Below are 27943 nucleotides of genomic sequence, written 5' to 3' on the forward strand. Positions count from 1 at the left end.
GATTAGTAAATAAAAGTCAAGTAGGTCTGAGGGTTGGAGGGACTGGTTCTTTATTTCAAAAAGACACTTGTCAAGTCTCAGTATCAAAACAGTTGCACTATTGGTTTCTCTTTCTCCCAGCTGGCCCCCAAAGAGACCACACCAAAGGAGAGTACATTTTAAGCCATATAATAAGCTGCAGGATGCACACCTAACAGACCTCACAGAAACCTCATCAAAAAGGGAGGATTGGGTAGGGAAAGAAACTTCAAAAGATCAGCACACCGCCAGCCCAGACTGTAGAGAGCTCTCACAGCCAAATGAGGTGGCCAGTATGCCCCAACCCCCAAGAAGCAATGTTTCAAAATTATATAAAATTTAAAAACAGTTTTGTACATAAGCTATTCAAGATTTCTCCAGCACTAACTGATACGAAGCACAATGAGATGGCACTTTGAGAGACAGCAGCTTCAGACCCAGAAAAGGGTAATGAGATGAGTTTCATATGGCTAAATCAGTGGCAAAAACATAATTTTTCTTCCTTTCTTTCAAGGAGGCAGGAGAGCAAATAAGTGGTCACCTCAACATAAGGGGCACATGATCCATTCTGTCAGTGGTTGGGAAGGGAGCAGAGATGGGACAAGGATTTGGTCTCAGAGAGAGGTCTCACCATCTTAATTTGTTTGGTCACTTCTGATGAAACAAATAAAAATAAAATTGCCCAAAGATACCTTAAAGCTGAAAACCTGAACAGCACTTTTTTCTTTTTTGCTAACTCCTCCTGGAATCACCCTTGTGGTTTGGCTGGTACTTTGTACAGAGTGATGAGGTTTCCCATAGGGCAGTCTTTCTCTGGGCTCTGTTTGGCTCTCAGTAAGGCAGGCCCATACCTCTTTCCTTCCTCTATGGAGAGGGCAATATGCATTAAGCTAAAAAGGTACCTTCCAAAAGTGAGAAAGGGATTAGACTGCTGCTTCAAAACTGCAGAATTATTTGGAATGTTTTACAAATGGTTGCTACATCAACAACAACAAAAAAGGTAATTACAAAATGTGTACATCACAACATGCTTTTAGAGACACTTTGCATTGTGCTCACATTCCCTTAAATGTTGTTCCCAAAGGTGCTCAGCCTCTAGTCCAACTGGAATCTCCAGGGAGAGGCAGAGACAGTTTGGCGAAAGACACAGGGGTAGGGGTGGGAGAGGTGGCGAAAGGAGAAAGCAGCCTTCCAGTTAAAGATCAGCCCTCAGTTTAAAGGTCAGCTTCGGGCGGGCTGGCCGGAGGCGGAGTCGGGGTGTGAGGGAGGAGCAGCGGCAGGGCAGGACTGGGGTGCTCTACATCTCATTCAGGTCAAGCAGAGTCTGGTCCAGCATCCTTTGTGTACAGAGGTGTTCCTCTTTGGTGCATTTCAGTTTATCTAATGGGGGTAAAGGAGAGAGGTTACAAAACTTAGAAGTCAATTCCAAGGTCTACCCATTCATTCTGAGAATTGTTCTTGTTGCAAGGAAGCTGCAGACTAATAAAGCAGCTGCTTTCTCAGCCACAGAAATGAGCACTTCTCAGTTTTGCAGGGCCTCTGGCTTGCCTACTAAAGTTGCAGGTGTTGCTGTACTTCTGGCGGGAGGAAGTTAGGGACCTTATCAGTCATTTCCTCTCCCACCCCACCCAACCAAGGCTTTTAGCTTTCAGTCACTGAAGGAGGTGGCCTTCAACATTAGCCATCTACTCTTCTAGGCTTTGCCCACAGGACAATACCCTTGAAGTGGCTCACTGGGGTCTGACCATTGAGAAGAAGGATGGGCATATCTCTACCAGTAGAAACATCAGAATCTCAACTTGAAAAGAGTACAGAAGGATCCTCATGCACTACAGGCTTTCCCCAAAAAGAGAGGAAGGGAATAATTGGTGGGATAAAAAAAAGAAGCTAAGTCAAAGAATGTCTAAAAAAAACAAAGCCAAGAAAACCACCAAACCTATACTAGCAAGCAAAATCACTGAGACTTTTGCAGAGCTATTGTCCAGAAGTAGCCTGTGACAGACTTACTTACAATTAAACATAAAACCAGGAAAAAGAACTAAGAGGGAAAATGTCAGGAAGAAAACCAGTAGCTGAACATCAAAAAGAATCTACTCTGCCCGGCAAGCAAACTACTCTGACTGCTCTAGGGAGATGGGGAAAACACTCAAATTTTCAACTTAGAGGTGATGGCAACACAGAGCTATTCATATCCCACACCCTTTTCTTTCTCTTCCCTTTTTACACCCAGTCAGAAGGGCCCATCTCTGGGCCTGCAGACGAAGCAGTTACAACATCTTCTCAAGTCAGTCCTTTTATTGTTAGAAAACATCCATGCAAGGGAACACAACCTACAGTCAGTGCACAAGTGAAAGAGCAGCAAATAAGGCTGGAAAACAGAAAACTCTCCCAGGTTCTCTCACTATAATCTCTCAGGCCCCTCCCTTCATCCCCCATCATCTCTTGAAAAGGGACAGAAATACAGTATTAACTGTTCCCACTTTACAGTGCTGTTAGGAAGTCAGCAATATTCTAACTGCCCCTATTAAAAAGCAATTTGCGGGGCCAGCCCAGTGGCGCAAGCTGTGAAGTGCGCGTGCTCCACTGTGGCGGCCTGGGGTTCGCCGGTTCAGATCCCGGGCGCGCACCGACGCACCGTTTGTTAAGCCATGCTGTGGCAGCGTCCCATATAAAGTAGAGGAAGATGGGCACAGATGTTAGTCCAGGGCCAGTCTTCCTCAGCAAAAAAAGAGGAGGATTGGCATCAGATGTTAGCTCAGGGCTGGTCTTCCTCACCAAAAAAAAAAAAAAAAAAAAAAAAAAAGCAATTTGCTTAGGGCAAAATAGTAACTTTTAAAAAGATCAGCTTTTTGCTGGGGTCCAGGTCAGTGATGTGAGCAGTAAGCTCGGTTTAATGGGCATCAGTGAGCCCTGCCCATCAGTCACACAGATCATGCAGCGTTAGCTTCAGCTCATTAGAAAGCAGGCGGTTTCGCTCAAGTTGGCTGTAGAGACGCTCTGCAGCAGCAAAGGAGAGAAGAGAAAACAAGAGGAGAGGAAAAAGAGGAGAAAACAGAAAAGGGGAAGGTTAGTAGAGTGCCAGAAGTAAATTTTGAGACTTTCAACTAGATGGTATACATAATATGCATCTGTAAGGCAGGATGGATGCAAGGAGAATTCAGCCAGAGGGCAGTAGTAAGAGTCAGTCAGTTGGTGGAAAGACCAACAGAGAAATAAAATGAGAAATTCAGACTGACAAGTTGGAAGGACAACATTTTGAGGGAGAAAAAAATATCTCCTTCACAGTATTTATTCTCTGGGTTGAGAAACCAAGACAAGTGAAACAGGGCAAAGGAAGGGATACAGTTAGCTTATAAGAAATACATTTACAATAATCAGGGTTTGAAAGGAACCAAAGTGAACAGTTGACCATTTTTCTGTGAAGCATTCAATACGGCATTATGAATGGTAGACTGGGATATATATCCCTACACCCACTCAATCCTACACCTTCTAATGCTTCTGGTTGCAGGTGTTGGGTGATAAACCATTATAGTAGCCTATCCAATCAAAACCCAACTTGCCCTTTTCCAAAAGAACCCCAGACCTATGAGGGTCAGCCCCAGGAAAGGTGAATCACTGGTACAAGCCAATCAAGACTATCCTGTTCTGTTTTCCCAGCCTCTCTTTCAGCTAGGGGTAATCATGATATCTAGTTCTGGCCAATGAGATGTAGCAGGTAGTCTGCTGGGGGCTTCTGGGAAAACTTTAGCTTTCTTTCTTGCCTTGAAAATAAATGTGATAACTAGAGTTACATATTTCAACCTTAAGAGAAATGGCCAAGAGAATCATAGAAACTCCAGCTACATCAGGCCACAGTTGCTCAAACCTAGACTTTTTATTAGTGAGAAAAATCCTATATTTATTTAAGCAGCTGTTAAGCTGTTTCCTATAACTAAAAGCATTCCTGATACCAGTAGTTAAGTGCTCAAAGCCCCTGGCTTTATCTGGATTTTCTACTCCTGGCACACCTTAAAGAAGGGGTATACAGAATCCAAATTCATCTGACCAGCACAGGGATAATGGAAATTTGGGGACAGACCTTCCTTGTCTACTCCTAGTATCAGCCTCTGAAGTTCACAAATAAGTTTCTTCCTGTTTCACAGTCTGTTTCAAAAATGGTCTCAAGACCTCAATATGAAAAAGATACTTTTCTGCCTTAAAATCAATTGTATCTGTGGGCTGACTGTGGGCATTGCTCAGGCACCTTGCTTTCTGGGCTGAGGTTTTCCCCAGTTCCACCTGGAAGCTGGGGCCAATATGGCCCCAGTAACACTTGCCACTTTATGAACACTATCAAAACAGAAAGCACACATGTATAAGAAGATCCTAGGAGGAAATGGCCCAAAATAACAGGTGTATTAAGGGGAAGAATTAGAGCAAACTTTTAAAGTTGTACTTCCCATTAAAACAGTGGTTCTCAACATGAGCGATATGGCCCCTCCTCTCCCATCAGAGGAGAATTTGTAAATGTGTAGGGGCAGGTTTTAACTGTCACAATAACTAGAGGGTACTACAGATATTTATGGGGCAGGGGACAGCAATAAGTAGGATTGTTCAGTACGTGCCAGAATTATGCTGGCCTAAATGACAAAAGGCCACCATTGAGAAACAGTGTACTAGTCTATAAGCTCCAAGAGGCCTGGGATTAGGCCTGTCTTATTCAGTGGGGCATACCTGACAAATAGTAGGGGTTCAAATTTGTGTTGAACTCTCACTTCTTAAACTTTCTGTGGTGTCATATTACATATAGGTTCCATTTGCAGCCTGGCTCTTCTGTAGCATCTATATCCAAGTTAGTGTGATGCCCACTCCTATCTTGGGAAAGAAGGGTGTTATCAGGACCTTATTCCTCAAAACAGCCTAGTCAATGAGGGTTTTGCTCCATTTAAGGAAGAAATAAAGAGACAGAGAAGTGGAGGCATTTTATTGCCTGATTAAATCCCAGAACACACAGTTCCCTGAGAATTGCAAGAGGACAGAAAGATCAATGCGGTTGTTCTCTCACCTTGAAGTTAGTAGGCTTTCTAATTCTGCTATCTCTAGGGACTAAAAATTCTGGATCAGATACCAGTTCATTAGTTAAAGTTCTTGGTTCCCTGATAATAGCAAAGTAAAACAAACAAAAAAAGGGCAAGCCAGGGGCTGGCCCCGCGGCTTAGCGGTTAAGTGCGCGCGCTTCGCTGCTAGTGCCCCGGGTTCCGTCCCGGGCGCGCACTGACGCACCGCTTGTCCGGCCATGCTGAGGCCGCGTCCCACATACAGCAACTAGACGGATGTGCAGCTATGACCTACAACTATCTACTGGGGCTTTGGGGGAAAAAATAAATAAATAAATAAAATTATAAAAAAAAAAAAAAAGGGCAAGCCAGAGAATCCATTTGGTTTGATGTTCCTTTTAGTTGTGCCCAATTAATTAGGGAACAATCCCATGGATGCTAGACATCCTTAGCCTTCATTGGCCTGAATCAGGTCAATTTCATTCTCTAACAGGAAATGGGAGGGGAGAGAGCTTGGAGTAGAGAACTATATCAGCTTTAAAGCCTCCAAGTTCAAGGAATGAGGTGTAACAAACAGATTTTGCTTTTTTTTTTAACTTCCCCCTGATGGTAAGGCTGAGGAGTATTCAACCAATACCATGTGAAGGGAAGAGACTGGGTTGGGCTAAGATAAGGCTGCCCAACATAACAGGTCAGTTTCACCTATCAGTAACTTGGGGCCCACCCACGTTTTGTTCCTCATCCCAAAAATGGTAACGAGGAAGGGAAGAAGAGACTCTAACACATTAGCCTGCGGTTCTTTCTTAGAAATTAACAAGGGAAAAAGTTAAGAGGTCAAGTGCTTTGCTCTGAGGTTACCAGTGATGTTTGACCCCGTTCCCACAGCTAGCCCAGGCTCAAGTAACACAGGATGGCTTCTGCAAGGATACAGTGAAAGTGTAAATTTAGCATGACACAGTATTTCAAATTTCACTGTTACCCTGGCTTACGGGTCTCTATCCTTGCTCACAACAGTCAAGCCCATGGGGAAAGACAGGAAGGAGTTACCAGAAGTAGCTCACTTTTCTCCTAATCTCTCTCCATTCTCTCTTACTTCTTTCCTTTCTAAGAAGCCTTTCTCTGTGCCACTCTGCCTGAATATCAACACACCTAGAATTGCACTATACAGTGCAGTAGACACTAGCTACGTGGGGTTAATTAACTTTAGATGAACTAAAAGTAAAGAAATTAGAATTTTAGCTCCTAAGTCACACTAGCCACTTTCTGAGTGCTCAACAGCCACATGTGGCTAGTGGCTACTGTATTGGACATCACTGCCAAAAGTTCTGTTGGACAGCATTGCCCTAAGCTATGCTTCTTGCCTTTGTTTTACTTTCATCAATTCACTCTTCTGCTCCTTGAAATATGGCTCCTCTCCTTGATCTTAATGCTCAAAATATACCCTCAAATTAATAGAGTATCAATAACAATGTCCCATCTTCAGTTATTTCCTTTTTAACCTGTTGAAGCTGAGAACCACTGGAATCATCCAGCCCTGAACTTTTTAAAGTATCAAAGCTACTCATTTTCCTTCTGTCCCTCCAACCAGTTCCATTTGGCTTCCTCCTCTACACCGATTTTCCTCTTTTGCTTAATTCTTCTTCTTACATTTGCAATTCCCTTTTAGGGTTCTAATTTACTTCCATGGCCTTAACTGTCTGCCACCCTTAGGGACTCCCAAATCTCTCTTACATCAACCTCTCCCCCTCCAGCCCCAGGATTTTGTTTTCACCTGCATATCTGCCAGTTTTTCAGATTTATATCCTTCTCAACTTTCCCCTGCCTCCCCAAACCAAGACCACATGACCTCCCTACACCTTTAATGCCACCATTTTCCTAGGCTCCAAACCAATCATCCTTGGGCCGGCCCCGTGGCTTAGCGGTTAAGTGCGTGCACTCCACTGCTGGCGGCCCGGGTTTGGATCCCCGGCGCAAACTGATGCACCGCTTCTCTGGCCATGTCCCACATACAGCAACTAGAAAGATGTGCAGCTATGACATACAACTATCTACTGGGGCTTTGGGGGAAAAATAAATAAATAAATAAAATTAAAATAACTGTTTAAAAAAAAAAACCCAATCATCCTTGACCTTTCCTCCTCACATTTAGTGGCCAGGGCCTGCAAAATGCCCATCTTCAGTGCCATCTCTCTACTACCACTCCTCTAGTTCAGATAATTATCTCTGGGGAAACTGCAATAATCTAACCTAGTATTTCCCAAAGTGTGGCATAGTCACTGCTAGTGGTATGTGAGAAGATTCTAGGTAGTATACATTTGTGAACTTTAAAAAAATGCAATAGCCATACTATTTTAATGTGCATTAGGAAAAAACACTAACAACACACCTCAAACCTTTGGTTTCAAATCAAAATTATGTAGAGTAAAAATAAAGCAAATTTGAAAGCAAGAGTAAATTTGAAGAAAATAATAATTATGTAGGCAACATGTGAATACGGCAAAAGCCACCAAGTAGTATGCAAATAACTGAAATTTGGGAATCATCATCATAATGGATCACATTGATAATCTGCTCCCTTTACAATATATTCTTAACTTAGCTGCCAAACTCTTCTTATATGCTATTCAGACCAGAATATATCCTTGTTCAAAATCTCCAGTGGCATCCCCATCACCTACAAAATAAAATTAAAACTCCCCAGCCTGATTTCAGCACACATGTCCCCTACTCTAAGTTTACTTTACAGCTATTGTGTCCTTCCCATCTCTCTCTCTTATTCTTTTGCTTCTCTTTAAATGAAATGCTCAATATCCAATATCCTTCAACCAAAATCTGCTGGTCAAAATTCCAATCTTTTGGAACCCAATAAAAATGAAGAAGCAAGTTTTAACATGTTTATTAAGTACCTATTTTGTGCCTCCTTCTGTGAACCTTTCCTAATCATCCCCATTGGAATCAATCTCTTTCCCCCTCTGAACTCCCATAACACTTTTATTATTTGTGGCACTTATCACACACAATCTTTAGCTTTATATACATGTTCTCTCTCCTACTAGATTCTGAGCAACCTGAGAGAAGGGATGGTGCCTCCATCCTTGATTATTTCTGTCCCCACCTTAATACCCTGTGCCTAGAAGATACCAGTAAGTGTCAGCTGAATAAACGAATCTGTACCTTAACCTCAAAGGCTGTGTGGCAGGATGAAATGGTATGGACACAAAGAAACCTGAATTCCATGAGACTCTAGAGGGAAAACCTGTCTACCTGGCTGTATCTGTTTAAAAGAAAAACAAGTTTTAAATATATATTCCACTGAGAAACTGAAGTACTAAGTGAACAACACTTAGGTGCTTGGATAAGGACAAGTGACAGCTATTGTACCCAGACTGAACCATCTCTGCTGTGTAAATTGGAATAGATGTTTCTGAAATGTTGATATGTAATTCCATAATATAAACCAGGAACAATTTTACTGGAAGAAATTTACCACATTTGTGTATTTTAATAAATCAATAACACCTTTTCACTTTATGTAAAATATGCATGATTGGTTGTTTTACTTTTTCCAGTACTAATAATCGTTTATCATTTGTCTTCTAGCCCACTAGACATACTAGCAGGCAAATGGTAGTAAGCCTTGAATATATAAGAAAGGTTTAAAGAAGAAAATATAGGGGCCGGCCCCATGGCTTAGCGGTTAGGTGTACGTGCTCCGCTACTGGCGGCCTGGGTTCGGATCCCAGGCGCGCACCGACGCACCACTTCTCTAGCCATGCTGTGGTGGCGTCCCACATACAGCAACTAGAGGCATGTGCAACTATGACATACAACTATCTACTGGGGCTATGGGGAGAAATGGGGAAAAAAAAAAAGGAGGAGGATTGGCAATAGATGTTAGCTCAGGGCCGGTCTTCCTTAGCAAAAAGAGGAGGATTGGCATGGATGTTACCTCAGGGCTGATGTTCTTCAAAAAAAAAAATTAAGAAGAAAATATAAAACTATTGTAAATTCTATCTATTATGTATTTTTCTGTGACTTGGGATGATATAATTAGTCAATTTTAGTGGTAATATATTTGTGTCCACTGGGTATTCTGAGGATGCACCATTTGAACCACTGGTAAAAGGGTAGAGAATATGTATTGGGAGGCATTTCATTTCATGATTACTTAACAAAAGAGGAGAAGATGGAAACATTCTAGGCAGGGTGATTTAACAACCTGGAAGTAAAGGACTTAGATGATCTCATTCAGCTTGAGTGTAAGACTAAACCTGCTACTTGAAGGAACCTCTATACTAGTCCACCACTTTGATAGACTCAGATCAATTGAGTTTAAATGTCAAGAAAAAATAGACACACACAGAAGTGGCTTTGATTATGTAAGTCAGAGGAGGGAGAGCCTACAATAGCTGTTCCCCATATCATATCCCTAAGGCTCCTTCTTAGGGACAGCAGCAGCTTTGTCAATGACACAAATGCAGGGTGGCATAAGGCTTCCAGTGGCTTAACATTTTAATTTGGGGTGGGGGGTGGAAGAGAGTACATAAGTTGCTTTGTGTCCCCCCGCCCCCAACATCCTAATGCCTTGGGGACCAGCCAGGCTGACCCAAATGGAATCCAGAGCGAGAGTGGGGCGTTGGGTTCCCGAGGAAAGGGGGCAGATCCAGAACAGAGCAGAAACGGTGATAGTTATCTGTATGAAAAAGTAAGGAGACTCTAGGTAAGATGGACTAGCATCAATCTACACAGCCATTTGGAAGAAAGAAGAGGAGAAAAAGGAAGAGGAGGCAGTAGGAATGATAAAAGAGAGCCAGACACTACAGCCTGAGTCATTTGGCTTCTCTTCAGGGTTAGTGGGAAAGATACAAAGAGGCAGATTAGCATCAAGGATCAGGGATCCACAGCAAACAGACTAAGTCCCCAACAACTCTTTCTGGTGCTTTTTACTACCTGGCTTGCTCTGGGACTCAGCTCAATTCTTAGGTGAATTTGATATTTCCAATCATGGGTGTTTTTCCCTGAACTTTAATATCAGGGCATAAATCAAATACACCCAGGAGGTCTGAATTTTGTTATGTGATGTTAGGGCCCAAGTCACTGGCTCTCTGGGCCCTATTTCCTTACTCATACGATGACATGATTCTACCTGCAGCAGTGTCCCTTCTGAGAAGACTAAATTTGACAAACAAATAGAAAAATCACGGTGTCGTAAGGGACTATGAATAAAAAGTATAAAAATTACATGTAGATCAGGTTCTACCACTGATCCAAGATTAAATGCCTCCCCAGCTTTTGCCAAGAAGTAACCAGCACCAACGTTTTAAAGATAAGGGTAGAGATTCTAGTTTCCACAGGACAAAACCAAAGCACACTATGCACAGCCTGTACCCCCACCCACCCACAAGCCAAGGTCCCAGCCCCACTCTGCTGTCAGATAGTTACATAGAAGTCATGTCATTGAGGGCGTGGTCCAGCTCCTCGCTAATGGCCTTGTACTTCAGTTTCTGGGCATAGAGCTCATCTGGACAGGCACAGGAACCACAGGGAGGAACAAGGGGACAGAGTGAAAGGTATCAGAAGCAGATGAAGAGAGGGAATCATTAGAAATTAGGGAAAGTGTGACCATAGGTCTCATACCACAGTTAGGAGAACATCTATACTGGCAGCTATGACTGCCCATTTTCAGATCCACTGTCCCCCAGGACCACTGGACTTCTTGACACCTCTAATCAATTGCAGCAAGGGTTGAGAACCTGGGCACAGTCATGACTAGAAATTCCTATTACCAAAGGTACTCAAGAGGATACCACTCCCACTCAGTTAGCCCAATTCCTAGCGGTGGTAATGCTTAATTTAACAAAAAAAGAAAAAGGAGAAAGTACACATTAATGTTCAGACATTTCTCTACCTACCAAGCATGACCAGTATTCTTGGCCCCTTTGCTCTACAGCTTGCCTCCCCAAACTCTCCCAAAGTAAGACTATCCTGCCACAGAGAGCATGCCAAAAGAGCATATGTCAGAGTTCTCAGAGCAAAGTACACTTTCCCTTGTTAGGATGAACACAGTTGCCAAATTGTGGGGACAGGAAATATTTAGAAAGCCCTGGCATTGGTCAACTCTAAGATGTGGTTATTCCACAGCTGTGTCTCTTGGAGAGGTCCCCCACAACTAGAGTGGTGAAGAGGATTGGCAAAAGTAGCCATGGGGTGACACATGTTCTTGTTGCCTTCTCAAAGTATAGCTACAATTTCAATCCAGAGACCAAAGATTTAAGATTACTAAATTGGAGGTAAATGCAGCCACTAACAGTCTCCTCCAAGGGAAGAATGTAAATTCCAGAATATTAGGTAAAGTCTTATTAAAGGAAAAGATTAAATGTGAAAATCCAATTCTAGGGTTTGACCCACTCCACGTAGCTGTGGCATAGGACAGGGTACAGGATGCACACCAAGTCACTACCAACTCCCTTTGGTGTGCAGGGAAAGAGGTTAACCATCAATGGGCAAGGTCTTCCTCTTTATTCTCTATTTTATCCCTCTCCCAGGCTCCATACCTTCCAAATCATCAATTGTCTTTTCCAGCTTGGCTACCGATCTCTCAGCAAACTCAGCACGGGTCTCTGCCTGAGGGAAATATGAAACCGGTCACAATCAGAGATGAACAACACAAATAAGAGAAGGATCTCTATTTCTTCCACCTTCTACTTCTACACCTTTCAGAACCAAAGCCAGCTAGTCTAAGTCTACACTAAAGTCTTTTTTTTTTTTGGATTTTTTCTTTTTTTTTAATTAATTAATTTATTTATTTATTTTTCCCCCAAAGCCCCAGTAGATAGTTCTATGTCATAGCTGCACATCCTTCTAGTTGCTGTATGTGGGATGCGGCCTCAGCATGGCCAGAGAAGCAGTGCGTCAGTGTGCACCCGGGATCCGAACCCGGGCCGCCAACAGCGGAGTTCACGCACTTCACTGCTAAGCCACGGGGCCGGCCCTACACTAACGTCTTATATACCTCTATATGTTTTGGGTCTTTCCCTATAAGCTCCTCAGCTCACCTCCTTGAGTTTATCAGTAAGAATCTTGATCTCTTCCTCATATTTGTCTTCTTTTTGAGAGTACTGTAAGAGAAGTAGAACAAAAATTTCAGAGTAGAAATTACTCACAGACAATACACCCCCCCCCACACACACACACATTTAATCTTACAATGAATATCCTCTTCTTGGATTTAACATACTGAATGGTCCATGAGAAAGAGCAAGGCCTGTTTCTGGACAACAGGTCCTTAAAATTCACAAATCAATGTCCTCAGAGCCATGATACCGTCAGATTAGAATCCTCTAGGACCTTTATTTTTAAAGTGGACCTATGCTTTGATCTTATTTAGATCAAGCCGGGAGCTATTTTCCCTTCCTTCTGCTTAACGAGTAGGTGTAGTGACACCCTAAGGCCACAAGGCTAAAACAGTCCTCCATGATGGTAAAGACAAGTCATCCATCTTGTTTGCTCATTAGGTCTCATATCTGATGCTAGAAAACCTGTTAGGACCCAGGATTACAGCCATTCAGCATAGCAGTATCAGCCTGAGGAGAACTTGAGCCTAGGCACCTGAGACCACGAAGTTATTTTAACTAAAGCAATCAAAGTGCACAGAAATTAGCATTAAACCCAGAATCTGGATAGAGGGTAGGTGGGTTGGAAGAGGATACTTCTCACTGGATTATATAAGGAATGGGTTTCTCCAGTCTTTCATCAAGGGCAGGGCTGGGGCCAGGCCCCAAAGCCTGTCACTTTCACATACCAGCCCCTACCTTCTCCGCCTGAGCCTCAAGAGACTTGAGGTTGTTGGTGACATTCTTCAGCTCCTCCTCCAGCTCAGAACACTTACTGTGAATATTTTAAACACCGCAGGAGAGGAAAGGGGAAGAAGAGAATAAAAAAAAAGGGAGAGAGATACACAGACATGAATTGAACCTATATGTAGAGAGAATTGGAAGGCATACTGGGGAAAAGAGAAGTTCTCAGGTAATCTGAGCAAGCATCAACCCTCCTCCCTCTACCACAGAACATGTCAGGAGCTGGACCCTCCTGGGCTGGGACTCCGCATGTTTGGATACTAATAAAGAAAACACTTGAAAGAAATCACTACCAGGCATAAGTGATAACTGCTACCTGGGGTGGAGGTGGGAACGGATGTCCAACCCAAATAGTCCCCCAAATCACCCAAAGGAAGGAGAGACCCTGTGGAGAAGCAGTGAAGCAACTAGCAAAGAAGAGATGAAAGATGCCAAGTGGGTGGAAGAGAATGGAGCATTCCACGAAGAGATGAGAAAGCACTCAACAAATCAACCAGTGGAGGGGAGGCAGCTGCAAAACAAAACAAAACCACACCATCCATATAACCTCTCCGTGGGTTTAATGGTTAGTACCTTTTCTTCAGCAGCACTCAGACACTTCAGGTTCTGGTCCATCAGTCTGATCTGCTCATCCATCTCTCGGCAACGGCTGTTAGTGATAGTCACAGGGATCGCACAAGCCAGGTTGTGGGGAGGGAGAAAGGTCAAAAAGGAACACAGCAAGAAAACAAGCAGCAAAACGAAAAAAAAAAAAAAAAAAAAAAAAATTCAAAAAATGGGAAGAAAACACCACCATGGTCATGATATGTCATGTCTGGGAGAGAAAAGCACAAATATATATGCAACAGCACTGACTTTGTTATACAAGGCCCAGAAGGTGCCAACAGGGGAGCAGTTCATGTCTGCCCCTACCCTAAAGTTCCCCAGCCGAATGGCAAAGTGGTAAAAACAGAGACAGATCTGAAGTCAGTACAGCCACTTCAATGCCTCAAGGAGAAACTGACCCCAGGTGGATGGTCCCAGCAGGGCCTTCCAGTTAACGGTTCACCATATATTAGTCTTTATTTTCCCTCAATTTGCAAACCCTCCCTACAAGAGATAAGGAAGCCTCATTGGTCACTAGTCAAGAGAGTAAGAAAAGCCCCAACCCATTCTTAGGGCCTAAAAAAGCACTATAGATGATGCCCACTCTCTAGGCCCTGTTTAACAAGGTTGAAGGAATGCTAGTTTATTCACATTAGTGCCCAAGCCAAAGGGGAAGGGGCAGAATGGTATGGCAAGATTTGGGGAGCAAGATACTCACGACTCTGCCAGCTCAGCTCGTTCCTCTGTGCGCTCCAAGTCCCCCTCAATAATCACCAACTTACGAGCCACCTATGGGAGAAGACCCAGGTATGAAGCAAAGGAGCCATTTCCAACTCATGATTCTTTTCAGAGGCCCAATGTCACTGAAGAGAGAGGGACAAACAAAAGGTGCCTTACCTCTTCATACTTCCTATCTGCCTCTTCTGCGATGTGCTTAGCTTCTTTGAGTTGGATTTCCTGGAGTTCCATCTTTTCTTCATCTTTTAAGGCTCGGTTTTCAATAACCTTCATACCTCTGCCAAAAACAGTAAGGACAAATGTGGCACTGACACCCTGAGAAGTCTGTCATCAGCTCCACTCCAAGGGACTCAGAATTAAACCTTTTAAAGCCCATTCCTCTTTGCTTGCCACTCAAAAAGAATTCCCAGAGCACTTCCCCCACCTTAGTTTAATTGTTTTGTTTAAAACCTTTTCTTATAAAAATAACACGCTTATTAAGAAATATTGAAGTGTATAGTCTAACAGCATAAATCAAAAAATGTCTCCCCACTTCCTGTCCTGCCCATCAGAGGCAGGACATTCATAATCTCATTCATAATCCTTCCAGATATGTGTTTTATATAGACAAAATGTAAAAAAAAATCTCATCCCCATTTGCCCACTCACTCCAAAGGAATCATATACTGCACTGCTCTGCAACTTGTTTTCCTTTCTATAATTTGGACACTACTCTGTAACAATATACACATAGCTGTCATATTCATTTTCACAGCTGCACTGTGTTAATGTACTCCCAATAGGGCATTTTTGATTCTGAAAAGCCTTAGTTTGATCCCATGCAAGCCATCACACACCTTTGTTCTAGTTTAACTCACATGTGGCAAGGAGCCAATTGGCTACTTTCAACAAAGATGAGCTGTGATTTGGTTCAAGGACTGTGGTTCTCAACCCTGGGCACACATTAAAATTACTGGAGGAACTTTAAAAACGTCAATGCCCAGGCCCCTCTCATAATGGATTCTAATTGATCTGGGGTGCGATCCAGGCATTCTGATATTTTTAAACTCCCAAATGATCCCCATCCCCCTATTCCCATGATTCTAATAGTACAGCCATGGTTGGGAGAGCTTATTAAAATACTGATTGCTGGGCTCCACCGCTAGAGTTTCTGATTCATAGATCAAGGGTAGGGGCTGAGAATTTGCATTTCTACCAAGTTCCCAGGTGCTGCTGGTCTGGGACTTCACTTGGAGAACCACTGCTTTAGGAGCTTTAGGGGGACTAATCCACAAACAAGTTTACAATTCAGTACGTGGAGGCTGTCCTGGTGACCCCATTTAAGGATCATTAGTTCAATTTATAGAGAAACATCAATTACAAAAGGGTCACAGGGTCCAAGTAATCCTTACTTTGTCTGTCTTCAAGTGGAGAGACTATGCAGAACAGAAGGAAGAAGATCCTGTAAGATGGGTTACTGCTTTTAAAAACAGGTCTATAAGGAAATCTTCATCAGAGCCATTATGAACTTTTGAAATCCACACCATCAGGCCCCTCTACACACCTCTCGCTCTCATCAGCAGCTTTCTCAGCTTCCTCCAGCTTTTGCAGGGCAGTGGCCAGGCGCTCCTGAGCACGGTCCAGCTCCTCTTCAACCAGCTGGATCCGACGGTTCAAGGAGGCCACCTCAGCCTCAGCCTGTGTTTGAATGCAAGAATGGAAAAAGGAAGCAGAGGTATGGTGAAAAGAAGTAGAACTAGGACGGTAAAATTGGGGTTGACTACCATGAGGAAGCCAGAATCTAGCAGGGTAGAACCTGTCTTAGCTCAGAAGTATGTAAGAGCTAGCAGATATGATTATATATAGTTCCTCCCTTTCCCATCAACAAACTCCCATATGTTCCACAGGAAGAGTGTTTTAAAACTCAGTTTCTTGCCCAGCCCAGTGTCAGTTAGTACCACCCCCTTTCTGGACTCAGTTCAAATTCCTGAACATACTAGTGTCAGGAAAGGCAGCCACTGAAGGGTTCCTTCCGCCTCAGCTCTGACTTAGAGGTGTGCCTCACTCTACAGCAACTTTCTTATAAGCGTCTCATAAAGTGGAAAAATAAATAAGCAAGGTCTCTTAAAGAGGGAATCTTGGATTATCTATTAATTTGTTGCTTAACTCAAGTTGTTAACTCTCTGATCACTTTACCCTAATACACCAGGAGGATGACTAGCCAAGAGAATAATGTTTTCCAGAATAACCTCCCAGATCAGAAAGCAAAAGGATGGAACAGTGGGATACCCACTCCCCATCCCTAGAACTTGCTCCCCAACCCACACCTTTTCAAAGTTGACAACAAGGAACTTCTTCTGACTAAAGTTATCTGCTTTGATGACATTACCAAAAAAAAAAACAACAACAAACAACTGGGGGAAGAATAGAAGGTTTCCTTCATGCCCACCACTCTTCCTCCAAATTTCTGAATTGTGACTCCTTTCTATTCCTCTAGTCACCCCTTAGCCTCATCCTCCAGTACAGCTTAGGACAGTCCTCTGCCTGGCCTCTACCCCACAATAAAGCACAAGCTAAAGGTAATCCCATGCCTCCTCCTTGGCAATGGAATAAGAAACAAGAAAAGGAGGTAGCCCATGTGTGGATTATTTCTACTGGTGGAAAAGCCTCCCTTTTATGACTGCCTGTGCCCTCTCCACACCTTTACTGGTGGCAAGCACGCTGACTGCCACAACCATACAAGAATTTAATCTGCCCTGCACACTACCCAGTTCAGATGCTTATCCAAGTGCTTGGTAAACACGATCTCTCTTCTACAGCCCAGACTGTGCCTGAATTCTATTACCCTGATTTCCTCCTGGCAGTCAGGGGTGGGGGCAGCTATAGAAATAATTTGGGCCACCAGCCCCTATGGGGAGGGTATAGCCCCAAAGACTCCTGCTAACAATCAGGTTATTTGGCACAAAAATTTCCAAACAGAAACATGGGAGGTTCAAGGGACTTGGGTGGCTGGGGCTATATAACCACTGACCTACAGGAAAAGAAAATTGAGAAGTCTACATAACATAAGCTGAAATTACTAAGAAACCGTTTGTGTCTCTAACTACACTAATTCAAAATGGCACAAAGACAAGTATTCTCTGGTCCAGTCTCTTCCAGGAAAACAGATGTCCCCTAGGACAACACCCACTTCACCTCACAAGCTCAAAAAGGCCGACAGGTCAAGATTAGGAGAACAAGTCAGGCCATCAGGCAAGAACTATGAAACACTGCCAGGACAATGATTTACCCCACCCACCTCCCCCTTCAGATGCCTAGAACTAAAAAAACGAAGAATGGAACCAGATTCCGAGGAAGCTCATGAAATCTAAGTCTCCATCCAGCTCACCAGTAGTTACCCAAATGGAGTAGAAGATAACAGGCTATGGGGGCGGGGGTGTACAGTTTCCATGACAACAAGCTGGCTCAGGCAGTTTCTCCCACAAATCAGCATTTACAATAGAATTCTTCGCAAGGCTGAAAAGGGAGGAGGAGAAAACACATTTTGGTGCCCAAGAGCATGCGCACATTGAACAAGCCTGTATCAAAAGCAGAACCCATCACGGGAGTCCCAGCAAAAGCTTCAGAGACCCCGTGGCAGAAGGAGGGAGGGCAGTCACTGTTCTCTTTTTTCTCCTCCCACAGAGGATCAGTTCTCTTTATAATGAAACAAAAGCTTCCAGAATCAAGATCTGTTTCTACGTTTAAAGGAATAAGGGAAGACACTTGACCTTTCCTTCAAGCTAGAACCTATGCACAATGCCTGTCCCTTTCAGGTTAATCAAGTCAAACCAAGAGATTGAGTAGGACTAACTTCTGCAAACCAGAATGGGAAGCAGGGCCCCAGGAAACATTTACCTTTATGCTATTTTAACCACCCTAGGTTTAGCATGCCCAGATGTAGTTTTTTTTGTTTTTTTGTTTTTTTTTTCCGGTACGAATGGCCTTTACTGGTTGCAACGGGAAGTGGAAGAGAGGAGGGGACACGCCAGCTCCGGCTCCTAGGGCGGCTCCATAGACTGGGTCGCCGCTGTCGGAAAGGAGTCCCAGATGTAGTTTTGATCTTTCAGCCCACCCGCCTCTGCCCAGCTTGGAGGATACACTCTGAGTTCTTCCTTCAGGTAATAATAGGATTCTCCACTGTCCAGGAAGCAAAGATCCCAAGGCAGGTAGGGGGAACACAGCAGCAATTCAGTCACATTAGAAGATGGCTGACAACAGCTTCAGCTATGAAATGAGTTTGGTTTAAATGCTACCATTCTCCACACTGAAGAGATTTCCCAAGCACGCCACACCCCTCAGGGCAAGAAAGTGACAGGGCACTGGTGCTGGGAGGCAGATCAGGGCCAAGACAGAAGGGAATCAGCCTAAATCTTGCATTCTACTTCTCTGGGGTTTCTGTTTTCAGACAAAAGCCACAGATGAAATTCAAAGGAAACGAGTAATGGAAAAGTTAGGCTTGAGCCCTGTGAGTAAATGACTGCCTCAGTTCCTGTGTTCACAAATGTATCTACCCAGGGAGATACTGTGTCCTTGGGGACTTTAAATTTCACCAAGGGGAAGGCAGGGAATAGAGCTTTCTGCCCCAAAGTAAACAAAGGTGGAGTCTAAGGTAGGCACTCAGAGCAAAGGGCTATTTGCCTCTCCCCTCCGAATGTGTGCTGGTGCGAGGGGAAGAAAAGGTAATCAGCAGGAAAGCAAAACTAAACCAAAGAAAGGTGATAAAACCTGTTGCTTAGTCCTCCAGATCCCACAAATAGGAGAGAGCCACACAACACTGAGACATCCTAGGCCCCTCCAGAAACAAGGAATTTGGGAATAAGGCCAGAATCAAAACTGCTGTTCAAAGCCCACTCACTCCCTCAACAGTACTTCTAAATTTTTTAGACCAGAAAAAAAAAAAGAGAGAAATGCCAGGTGGAGGTAGGAGAGAGGTATTAAAAACACATAAATTGAACTGTACGCTAAAAATGGTTGAAATGGTAAATTTTTATGTTATGTGTATTTTTACCACCACCACCACCACAAAAAACAGATAAGGAAAAAGACTGCATTTAAATATCATGTTGCCATCTGTTAAGCTTTAGCAAGAAGTGCAAAGGATATTCAAAATCAAAAGTGGATTTGACAAGGTGCTATATTATAAAAGGTCAGTCTCCAGGCCAAAAGCAGAAAAGAAAGATGAATCCCAGAACAACTCCAGAGTCTCAACTTTGGACTCATCCAGCTTCCCAACAAGTGTTGGATGTTCACACAAAGCAACCAGAAAAATAATTAAGCGACAATCCCACTAACAGCACGCGATACCATCAGGGAGTGCTGAGCTTCTGGCCCCAGAGGGAGGAGCCTGCAAAACCCACATTCCAGAATGCCCTAAGAGGATAACAGGTAGCCCAAGCGACCCCTCCCTTCCCACGGGTGTCTCCTCCTCAGGAAGGGTTCAAAGTTCACTAGAATAGAAAGTCAAAAGATTAGGCTCCCTCAAGCTGGGGAGTAGAAGATACTGGTTTCATCAATATTTAACTATCACCCTACTTCCCCATCTGAGGTCTTCCTCACTCCACCTCAGCTCAGTAAGCAAATCTGCAGGCCCTGAGGGAGTAGCTCAAGAAACATCTGAAGCTGTTCATTCTGCTGCCTAGCACCCCAGAGTCAGCAAGGTGGGAAAAAAAGGAACCATATTTTTCTGCAAGGAAAATTACCAAATCCTGGGGGGTGTGGAGGGCAATGTGACATCATGTGCCCTAGAACTATTCCTAGGATGCACACACTTAAACTTTGAGCCTAAGACTCTGCAGCTCAACACATGGCTAGTTCCTTCAGCCATCCTCTGTCTTCTCCTTTAAGGGAATCCGGTCTCCAGAACAAAGGAAATGAGAAAGTGTCACTAGTCATAAAGAGTTACCCAGCCAGTCCATCTCACTTGAATTGATAAATTAGAAGTTACCGGCATAATGAACAGAGGAAAAATCCACTGAGAAAAAGGTGACTGAGGAAGACAAGCTCCCAGCATTTCCATGTCCAGTTATAAAAAGAAATGAGTATTCTAACAACCTTTAACTATTAAGCTGGTGGGCAACCGCCATACCCCTTTCCCCCAAAACATTAATTCTCAGCCACTCCCCAGAGGAGCAGCCAAAAAGGAAAAAAAAAAAAAAAAACTTACCAAGGGAAAGAACAACAAGGAATACCAATAACCCACAAGAGTTCTTTCATTAGGTCTCAAATTTTAGCAACTGTTACTTTCCTCTCCAGCCTCAAGAGCCTCCAAAACCAAAGCCTCAACTTAGGAGATCAGCTCCACCCACTAGACTGCACCCTAGACCTTGGAAAATCTTATGGCTTACTAAAACTAGTCGACCACTTCGAAACAGAAAGCAGTTTCAAGAATCACCATTCATTCCATCAACATTTTATGTTCCAAGTTTCAGTTGAACAAATATTTAATGAACTTAAAAAAAAAAAAAAAGACACTGGTGGATGATAATTGGGAAAGTAGCGGAGTAACATCACTAGAGGTCCCTCGGGACTCATTATTCTGTCTCTATCAACTACATTGCCTGGTCAACCAGAAACCTTGACAGAAATTGGCACTAGTTCATCCGACTCTCTGCCAGATACACTCGCTTATCAGTTCTGCTTGGAAGTGTTCTTAACTGGTTCAGCTTGCAGTGATCACACTTCAGCAATAAAGGCCTGAATCTGGCAGAAAGTTTCTGCTTTCCAGGTCATCATGGGTAGACCCAGACAAGTTTTGTTGCCTCCTACATTTGCACTAACATAGGGAGTGAAAATATCATCTCCTCCCCTCCGCTTCACGTGCATTGAGAGAGTGGGTTTAGCAGTTGCGTGGGCTCCCCGTAAGAGGAAAGGGCCCCAGGCGGGAGGACGGGAGGCGGTGCTGTGGCCTCAACCTCCTCCAGGGAGGGCACCGCGCTTCCTCTCAGTCGACTGCTGCCTCATTTCCTGAGCAGGAGGAGGGAGCGGAAAAGCCGCCAGCAGGCCAGGCCGGGGGCTTTCCGGCGGTTCCCACCCCCCACCCCCCACCCTCTCACACTAAGTTCAGCCCTGTCCCTCCCAGACCAGAGAAGCACCCACCTACTCTTACCCCTTGGGCCGGAAACCTCAAACGAGAGCAAAGCCTCCGCCCCCCGCCCCAGTTCATGGGGAAGTGGGGGAGGGAGAGGCCGCTGAGCCCCTCCCCCGGCCGCGCCCGGCACCGAGGGACTGAATGAATGGGCTGGGAGAAAAGAGGAGGAGAAAAACCACTCCCCAGATCCCGTGGTGCTCAATTCCTTCAAAGGTAAAGCCTACTCGGCCGAGCGCCCATTCCCCCCTCGCCCGCTTGATGTCCAAACGAAGCTAAGCCCCACCCATCCTCCAGACTTCAACTTCATCTCTGAGTCTGTCGGCCCCCTCAGTACTGTGCTCCATCGCAAAAAAAGGGACCCAGTCCGGGGTCCCGGCTACTCCAGCACCTGCCCCTCCCTCAAGCGCCTCGCCCTCTCGTACCTGTTCCCGGGCCCGCCTTTCTCCCTCCACTTCCCGCTGGAGGCGCTCGGCCCTCTCCTCTGCATCATCGGCCTGCTGCTGCAGAACCTGAATCTTACGCTTCACCGCCTCGATGGTGGTGGTCCCGGCCATGGTGCCCACCCAGCTGCTGCTCGCGCTCGGTTTGCTGGCTCCTCCGCTCGGCGTTGCAGCCGCCTCTCACCCCTACTTCCGCCTGCTCCGCCCTGAAATACCGGAACTCACCCACCCGTCCGGATGTGACGTCACGGCCGCCGCGCCCTCCCACCGCCAGGCAGGCGGGAAGGCCGTCCACTGGAGGGAGACCGGCGGCGGGGAGCGAGGGGCGGGGCCTCGCAGTCGCCCAGGCGACGGCTCCCGGCCTTTCCCTTGGGCCAGTAAAGGGGGGCGGGGTTGGGAAGAGGGAGGGCTACCATGGTAACCAGAAGGCGCGTGTGGTCTAGCCTCTCCCGCTAGGCAGGCTGCCACAATGGTTGGCCTACAAGTAGTATGCCGCCCTTACACTCCCGCAGTTGACCCCTCACTCTCCCAATGCTCACCCGCCACCACCTACCCGCTAGGGTACCCGGTGTCGTCTCTACAAGATAAACATCCTACAAGCCTCTGCTTCCACCCACACACACAGGCACCAAAACCCGGTGTTAAGAAAAGCCTAGACTTTCTGGGCCTCATCTTCAAAAGAATTCCACTCTGCAGCCTCCTCTCAAAGTCTGCTCAGGTAGGTTCTCTCCCATCTCCTGAAAGTCAATGAAGGGAATTAGGGGGTGAAGAGATGGGCAGGTTGGTAAAGTTCTCATTCTATTTGGCATCAGTTATGAACTTGTGTTCTACTTAGAATACTGGTCTTTTCTCCTGTTTTGTGTGTGTGTGTGTGTGAGGAAGATCAGCCCTGAGCTAACATCCATGCCAATCCTCCTCTTTTTGCTGAGGAAGACCAGTCCTAAGCTAACATCTATTGCCAATCCTCCTCCTTTTTTTCCCTCTTTTCTCCCCAAAGCCCCAGTAGATAGTTGTACGTCATAGTTGCACATCCCTCTAGTTGCTGTATGTGGGACGCCACCCAAGCGTGGCCAGACAAGTGGTGTGTCGGTGCGCGCCCGGGATTGGAACCTGGGCGGCCAGGAGCGGAGCGCGCGCACCTAACCGATAAGCCAGGGGGCGGCGCCTTCTGTTACTGTTGAGAGTCAGTATGCACTAGCGATTTACCAACCTACCAGCCCCTCCAAACCTTGAATGATTCGGGACTTGGTAATTAATCATTGCTTACAATTCCTTTTGTAGGTGAGGGAGATATCTTACACCCTCATTTCATCAGGAAAGAATCCTCTATTACGGACTGCTGTTACCGGATCCTTTGAGCAACAAACAAAGATATGAGTGCCTGGAAAACTGTACTATGGAACTGAGCCTCCATTCTGTGTTATAACTTTCACCAATTTCACTGCCACTTCTGCTTCCAGGTACCCCAAGGAGCTATTTATGAGTTAGAAACTATCCCTACAGGCATTGCCATGCAGTATTTTTGGAAGCGCAGTAGTAAAGAGACTTGAGAATTTATCATCTTCCTTCTTATTTCTTTGTATTCCTCCCACTTTCCCAGTAAGTAATGGTAATAAATCTCGCCTCTGGTGTAACTCTCTTTTCTCCTAGAGAATTAGAGTGTGGGACAGAATTTAGAATTAATAATTCTAACCCCTGAAAGATGGGTAGGTAAGACAGATGCTGCCCTCAATGCCTAGTTCTGAGGACACTCCCTCCAGAGGCTCTGTCTTCCTATCTCCTTTTAGAAATACTAAACAATGAGACTATTCAGAGGAAACAACTCAGACAATAAGTAATTTGCTTGGTAGAGTAACCTACCTGTACACTTTGATTTTTTCCCCCAAGAATTGGGAAGGAAAAGCAGGGGTCAAAGCCTCAGGAAACTTTACCCTAATGGCCTAAGAATTTTTGCGACTCTCTTTGGGGAAGTCTGATCAGAGGGACTATGGAAGCAGAAATGAGTCTGTCATCTGGGTGTTGATCAGCAGGGGGCACTGTTGCACCCTCACTTGCTCTAGTGAAGAAGATGACCTCATCTTAGACAAACCAAAGGGGTGTTGAGAACACCACTGCATTCCTGAGGCTGGTAGGTTTGAACAGATAATCTTCTCTTGATCCAGGGAAACAGGTGGATTGACTCCCGATAGCCTTTAAAAAAGCATGATGGATGGGCAGCAAGGGGCCCAGCACTATTGTTTTCCTGGTGACCAACAGTACAACAACATATCAACAGGTGTATATGTCTATCCCTGTCCCTCCTCCCCCCATCCCTCCCAACTCCTGTCCTTAAAAAAGGGTGTTATAATTCTATGTCCTACCCATTGCACTCCTCTTTCCCCTTGTTTTACTCTAAACAGTTTCTGATTTCATCTCGGATTGAAAGTACCTTAGATATGGTTGCACAAAAATGTGAATGTTCTTATGCCACTGAACTGTACACTTAAAAATGGTTAAAATGGCACATTTTATGTTATATGTATTTTGCCACAATTTAAAAAAAAACAAAGGACCTTAGACAAACACAGGAGTAAAAAAATGAAGTTTGGACTGACCTTGCCATACCCTTGCCCTTTCTTTGTTCAAGCAATCCTCGCAAATCCTACGCTTTCCAGAAAGGCTTCTCAGATAACCAGAACTCTCTGTGTAAACATGCAGTTACTGACTGCCTCCTCCCTCTCTTCCCCTTATATCTACATCAAAGTAATATGCTCTGTCTACTTGTTTATTAATCTCAAGGGCAAAAGCTGAGCTGTGAACCTCCTTCATACTGGACAGAGCACCCTCCCCCCAAAGATGCATATATTATGTTGCTGATGACTCTGACCCTTGCTGTCTACTTTAAACCTTGTTGCCTCCTCCTTATTCAGTGCTTTTCCCAATTCCTATAGACATCCCACTTTCCTTCTTTGACCCGTTGAGGCAGGAGTCAGCAAACTTTTTCTGTAAAGGGCCAGATAGTAACTATTTTTGGCTTTGTGAGCCATAGGGTGTGGCAACTACTCCAGGTAAGGAGAAAGCCAGTAGACAATATGTAACTGAATGGGCATGGCAATGTTCCAGTAAAACTTTGTACAAAACCAGGCTGTGGCAAGATTTACCCCACAGGTGATAGTTTGCTGACTACTAAGCTTTGAGAAAACCTTTCTTCCTGCTTCCACCTTAACCAGGCCTAACAGATTTTTGCCTCCTGCCCACAACCTTCCTCTCCTATTTCTTGTTCTCCTACATATCTCTGAGGGTACTTATTGACTTGTTGGGAAAGCTAATAAGGGGGAGAGAAGTTGAGTGCATTTTTTTACCCACACATTACATATTTAAATGGTTTTTGTGGATTCCTATATAAATATGAGAAGCTTCTTTCAAATGAATATACTGAATAGACTCTGTCTAGGTGGAGGATGACGCTGCGTGTGTGTGTGTGTGTGTGTGTATGTGTGTAAAACAGCTTAGGACAGACAGAATCATCCCCAGGAAGTTCCTTTATCTTCCCAATGATATTGATATATTGTCTGGAGCCTCTATGTCATTCTTTGTCTCCCAAGATCTCAGGTTAGACTGGTTAGTTCTTTTCGTTGCTCCTGCAAACACCTCCTGAAGTCCACATAACTACTGTTTCAACCTAAGGACTTTCCCAGAGAGTTGTTACCCAACATCTCATAATACTGTTATTAACATGACATTGTTCCAGTTTGTGAAAACTTCTATCTCGATGCCTGTTTATTGGAACCAGAGAGCTCTATCCGCCTATACCTGGAATCTAAGTTAGGCAACTCCAGCAGGCCATCAGGCACTTGCCCAAAGCCCTGGGGGTAACCTGTGTTTTTTGCAGTTTTTCAAGAAGGAAGAATTAGTAGTTTGCAGTGGCCTAAACTTTTGGAAACTATGAATATATATAATGTGTATGATCCACTTTATGTCTCTGACCTCTGGCATGATATACTCAACAACCCTCACCACTTCCTGGGGCCACAGATAATGGGGGAAAGCCAAAAAGAAGATCAGAAACCTAACAGCAAAGAGGCCAAATGTGAGAATCCAAAAACATTTGTGAACGACCCACGTTGTCTCTCTAGCTATTTTCCAAAACCAAATGCTATTTTAAAAAATACATGCTCCACTTTTCCTATTAACTCAGTGCTGAGAACTGAATCTATTTCCATCAATACCAGGACATTCTTTTGTTGCTATTAAGATTCCTATGTTACTTTTCTTCCAAAAGTCTTTCCTATGTGGTCTCTCATTCATCTTTGTGATAAACTTCAAGGTTGAAGATGAAGGAAAGTAGGTGATTATTGGATAGCTTGAAGAAGAAAAGAGAATTTCATTTTTTTTTGGTGAGGAAGACCAGCCCTGAGCTAACATCCGATGCCAATCCTTCTCTTGTTGCTGAGGAAGATTGGCCCTAAGCTAACATCCATGACCATCTTCCTCTACTTTATATGGGACGCTGCGACAGCATGGCTTGACAAGCGGTACGTCAGTGCATGCCCAGGATCCAAACCTGCGAACCCCAGGCCGCGCGAACTTAACCGCTGTGCCACCAGGCCGGCCCCGAGAATTTCATTTTCAAATGGGAAAATTCAGCCCTAGAGAAGCTGAGTAATTTCGTCAAGGTCACAGGGTAAGGTCTGGTGGTGATACCTTTACCCTCTAAGATTTCTTCTTATTTCTGTTATAGTCTATCATTCTAAGATCCTCTCTGCTGCCCTATGAGCAGTGCTTACTATGACATCTCTGTGGCATAAGGGCAGATGCCCACATTGGCCAAGACAAATAAACCCATGTAGGGCCAGCGTCAATGTGACCTCCTTTGTCCCATTGTGAAATCTGAGCTGACTTTGCTGGGGAGTTGAGAGATGAGAGTTTCTCTATTAATACACATATCTACGTGCCAAGCCTTGAAAGCTAAGAATGTGGCATGGGGGAGGAGGTGGGATAGATAAGTGATAGCAATCTGGATTTAGAGTCCCCTCCCTTTGTTCAGGTCCTGGGAAAGATAATTAAATTCCTGGGTTGGGAATGAGACAAAAATCAGAATTCTCCATGTCTTTAAAAAAGAAATTTATGCCATTACAAGGGTATGCCAACATGTGGTTATATGCAAAAATGTATAGGGGCATCTATGTCTGTGTTCTATGAATTTACTTTGTATATGTCCAAGTGTCTTTGGAATTTAGTCATAATAACATGAACATCTGTGTGTGTAGATTAACCCCACCCACCATCTTTCCAATACTCACATCAGCTGCCTTCTTCTCTGCCAGCTCCAGCTTCTCCTGGGCATCCTTCAAAGCTTCAGAATACTTGTCCAGCTCATCTTCTGTCCCTTTCAGCTTCTTCTGCATGGCTGCCAGCTCATCTTCCAGCTATAGGAGCCCCAAGAATCACACACAAAACATACTGTACACAACAGTGCAGGCTCAGACCCTGGGCTCTTAAGACAGACCCCTGAGCCCAACCTTTATGTTACCATCCCCCAGAGAGACATACCTTCTCCCCAGTCACTTCTAGCCAACTGCTCCAGGAGTTATGCTATGTCCTTGGCCTGTGACTCTTTGATATCTGACCCTAAGATGATGACCAAGCCATGCTGGGTTTTCATCTAAGACCCTGGGATGGTAAATATCTCAGGGTGTAGATGCCTGTTACTCCATTTAAGGAAAAAGAGATGTTGCATATCAAGCTCCCACCTTTTCTTCTAGAAATCAGGGATTCTTCCAAAACATGATCCACTCCCACTTAAATCTAGCAGACACTCTGTAGCTCAGAAGGGGCCCTTGACTTTCCAAAGGTCACACAGGCAGTCTGAGGCAGATACACTAGATGTCCTCTGCCCATCCAGTGAGGCTGGGGAAGAAGCAGAGTCCCTCCCACCCAAAGAACAAGCTGGCACCAGTGGTCACTGCCTTTTTGCGTGCAAACCCTCTTTCATCTCACAGTCGTGTTCACCAGCGGCTAAGAGAGACCAACGCCAGGGCCTACCTGTTTACTTCTTTCTTCTGCCTGCTTCTGCTCAGCTTCAGCTTGCTCTGCCCGATCCAGAGCATTCTCCTTGTCCAACTTCAGCATCTGCATCTTTTTCTTGATGGCCTCCATCGTGAGCAGTGGCCGTTGGTG

General features: G+C 44.6%; 1 protein-coding gene across 9 annotated transcripts; it reads right to left on the reverse strand.

The window, feature by feature from the left end:
- Window positions 1-33: 33 nt before the first annotated feature.
- TPM3 (tropomyosin 3) lies at window positions 34-27942 on the reverse strand. 9 transcript variants are annotated; one of them, XM_058539232.1, is made up of 10 exons: window positions 27809-27937; window positions 27067-27192; window positions 15780-15913; window positions 14396-14513; window positions 14217-14287; window positions 13487-13562; window positions 12113-12175; window positions 11612-11681; window positions 10500-10578; window positions 1353-1398 (listed from the first exon to the last, which is right to left on the reverse strand). In XM_058539232.1, the coding sequence occupies exons 1-10, from the start codon at window positions 27920-27922 to the stop codon at window positions 1395-1397; spliced, it is 855 nt and encodes a 284-aa protein (XP_058395215.1). In that variant the 5' UTR covers window positions 27923-27937; the 3' UTR covers window positions 1353-1394. The 9 variants fall into 9 exon arrangements, with proteins under 9 accessions (XP_058395219.1, XP_058395214.1, XP_058395221.1 ...); XM_058539236.1 differs by lacking the exons at window positions 10500-10578; window positions 13487-13562 and adding an exon at window positions 12869-12944 and having other exon boundaries at window positions 34-1398; XM_058539231.1 differs by lacking the exon at window positions 10500-10578 and having other exon boundaries at window positions 34-1398.
- Window position 27943: the final 1 nt, after the last annotated feature.

Source organism: Diceros bicornis, chromosome 4, assembly GCF_020826845.1.
Source record: "Diceros bicornis minor isolate mBicDic1 chromosome 4, mDicBic1.mat.cur, whole genome shotgun sequence".
NCBI lineage: Eukaryota > Metazoa > Chordata > Mammalia > Perissodactyla > Rhinocerotidae > Diceros > Diceros bicornis.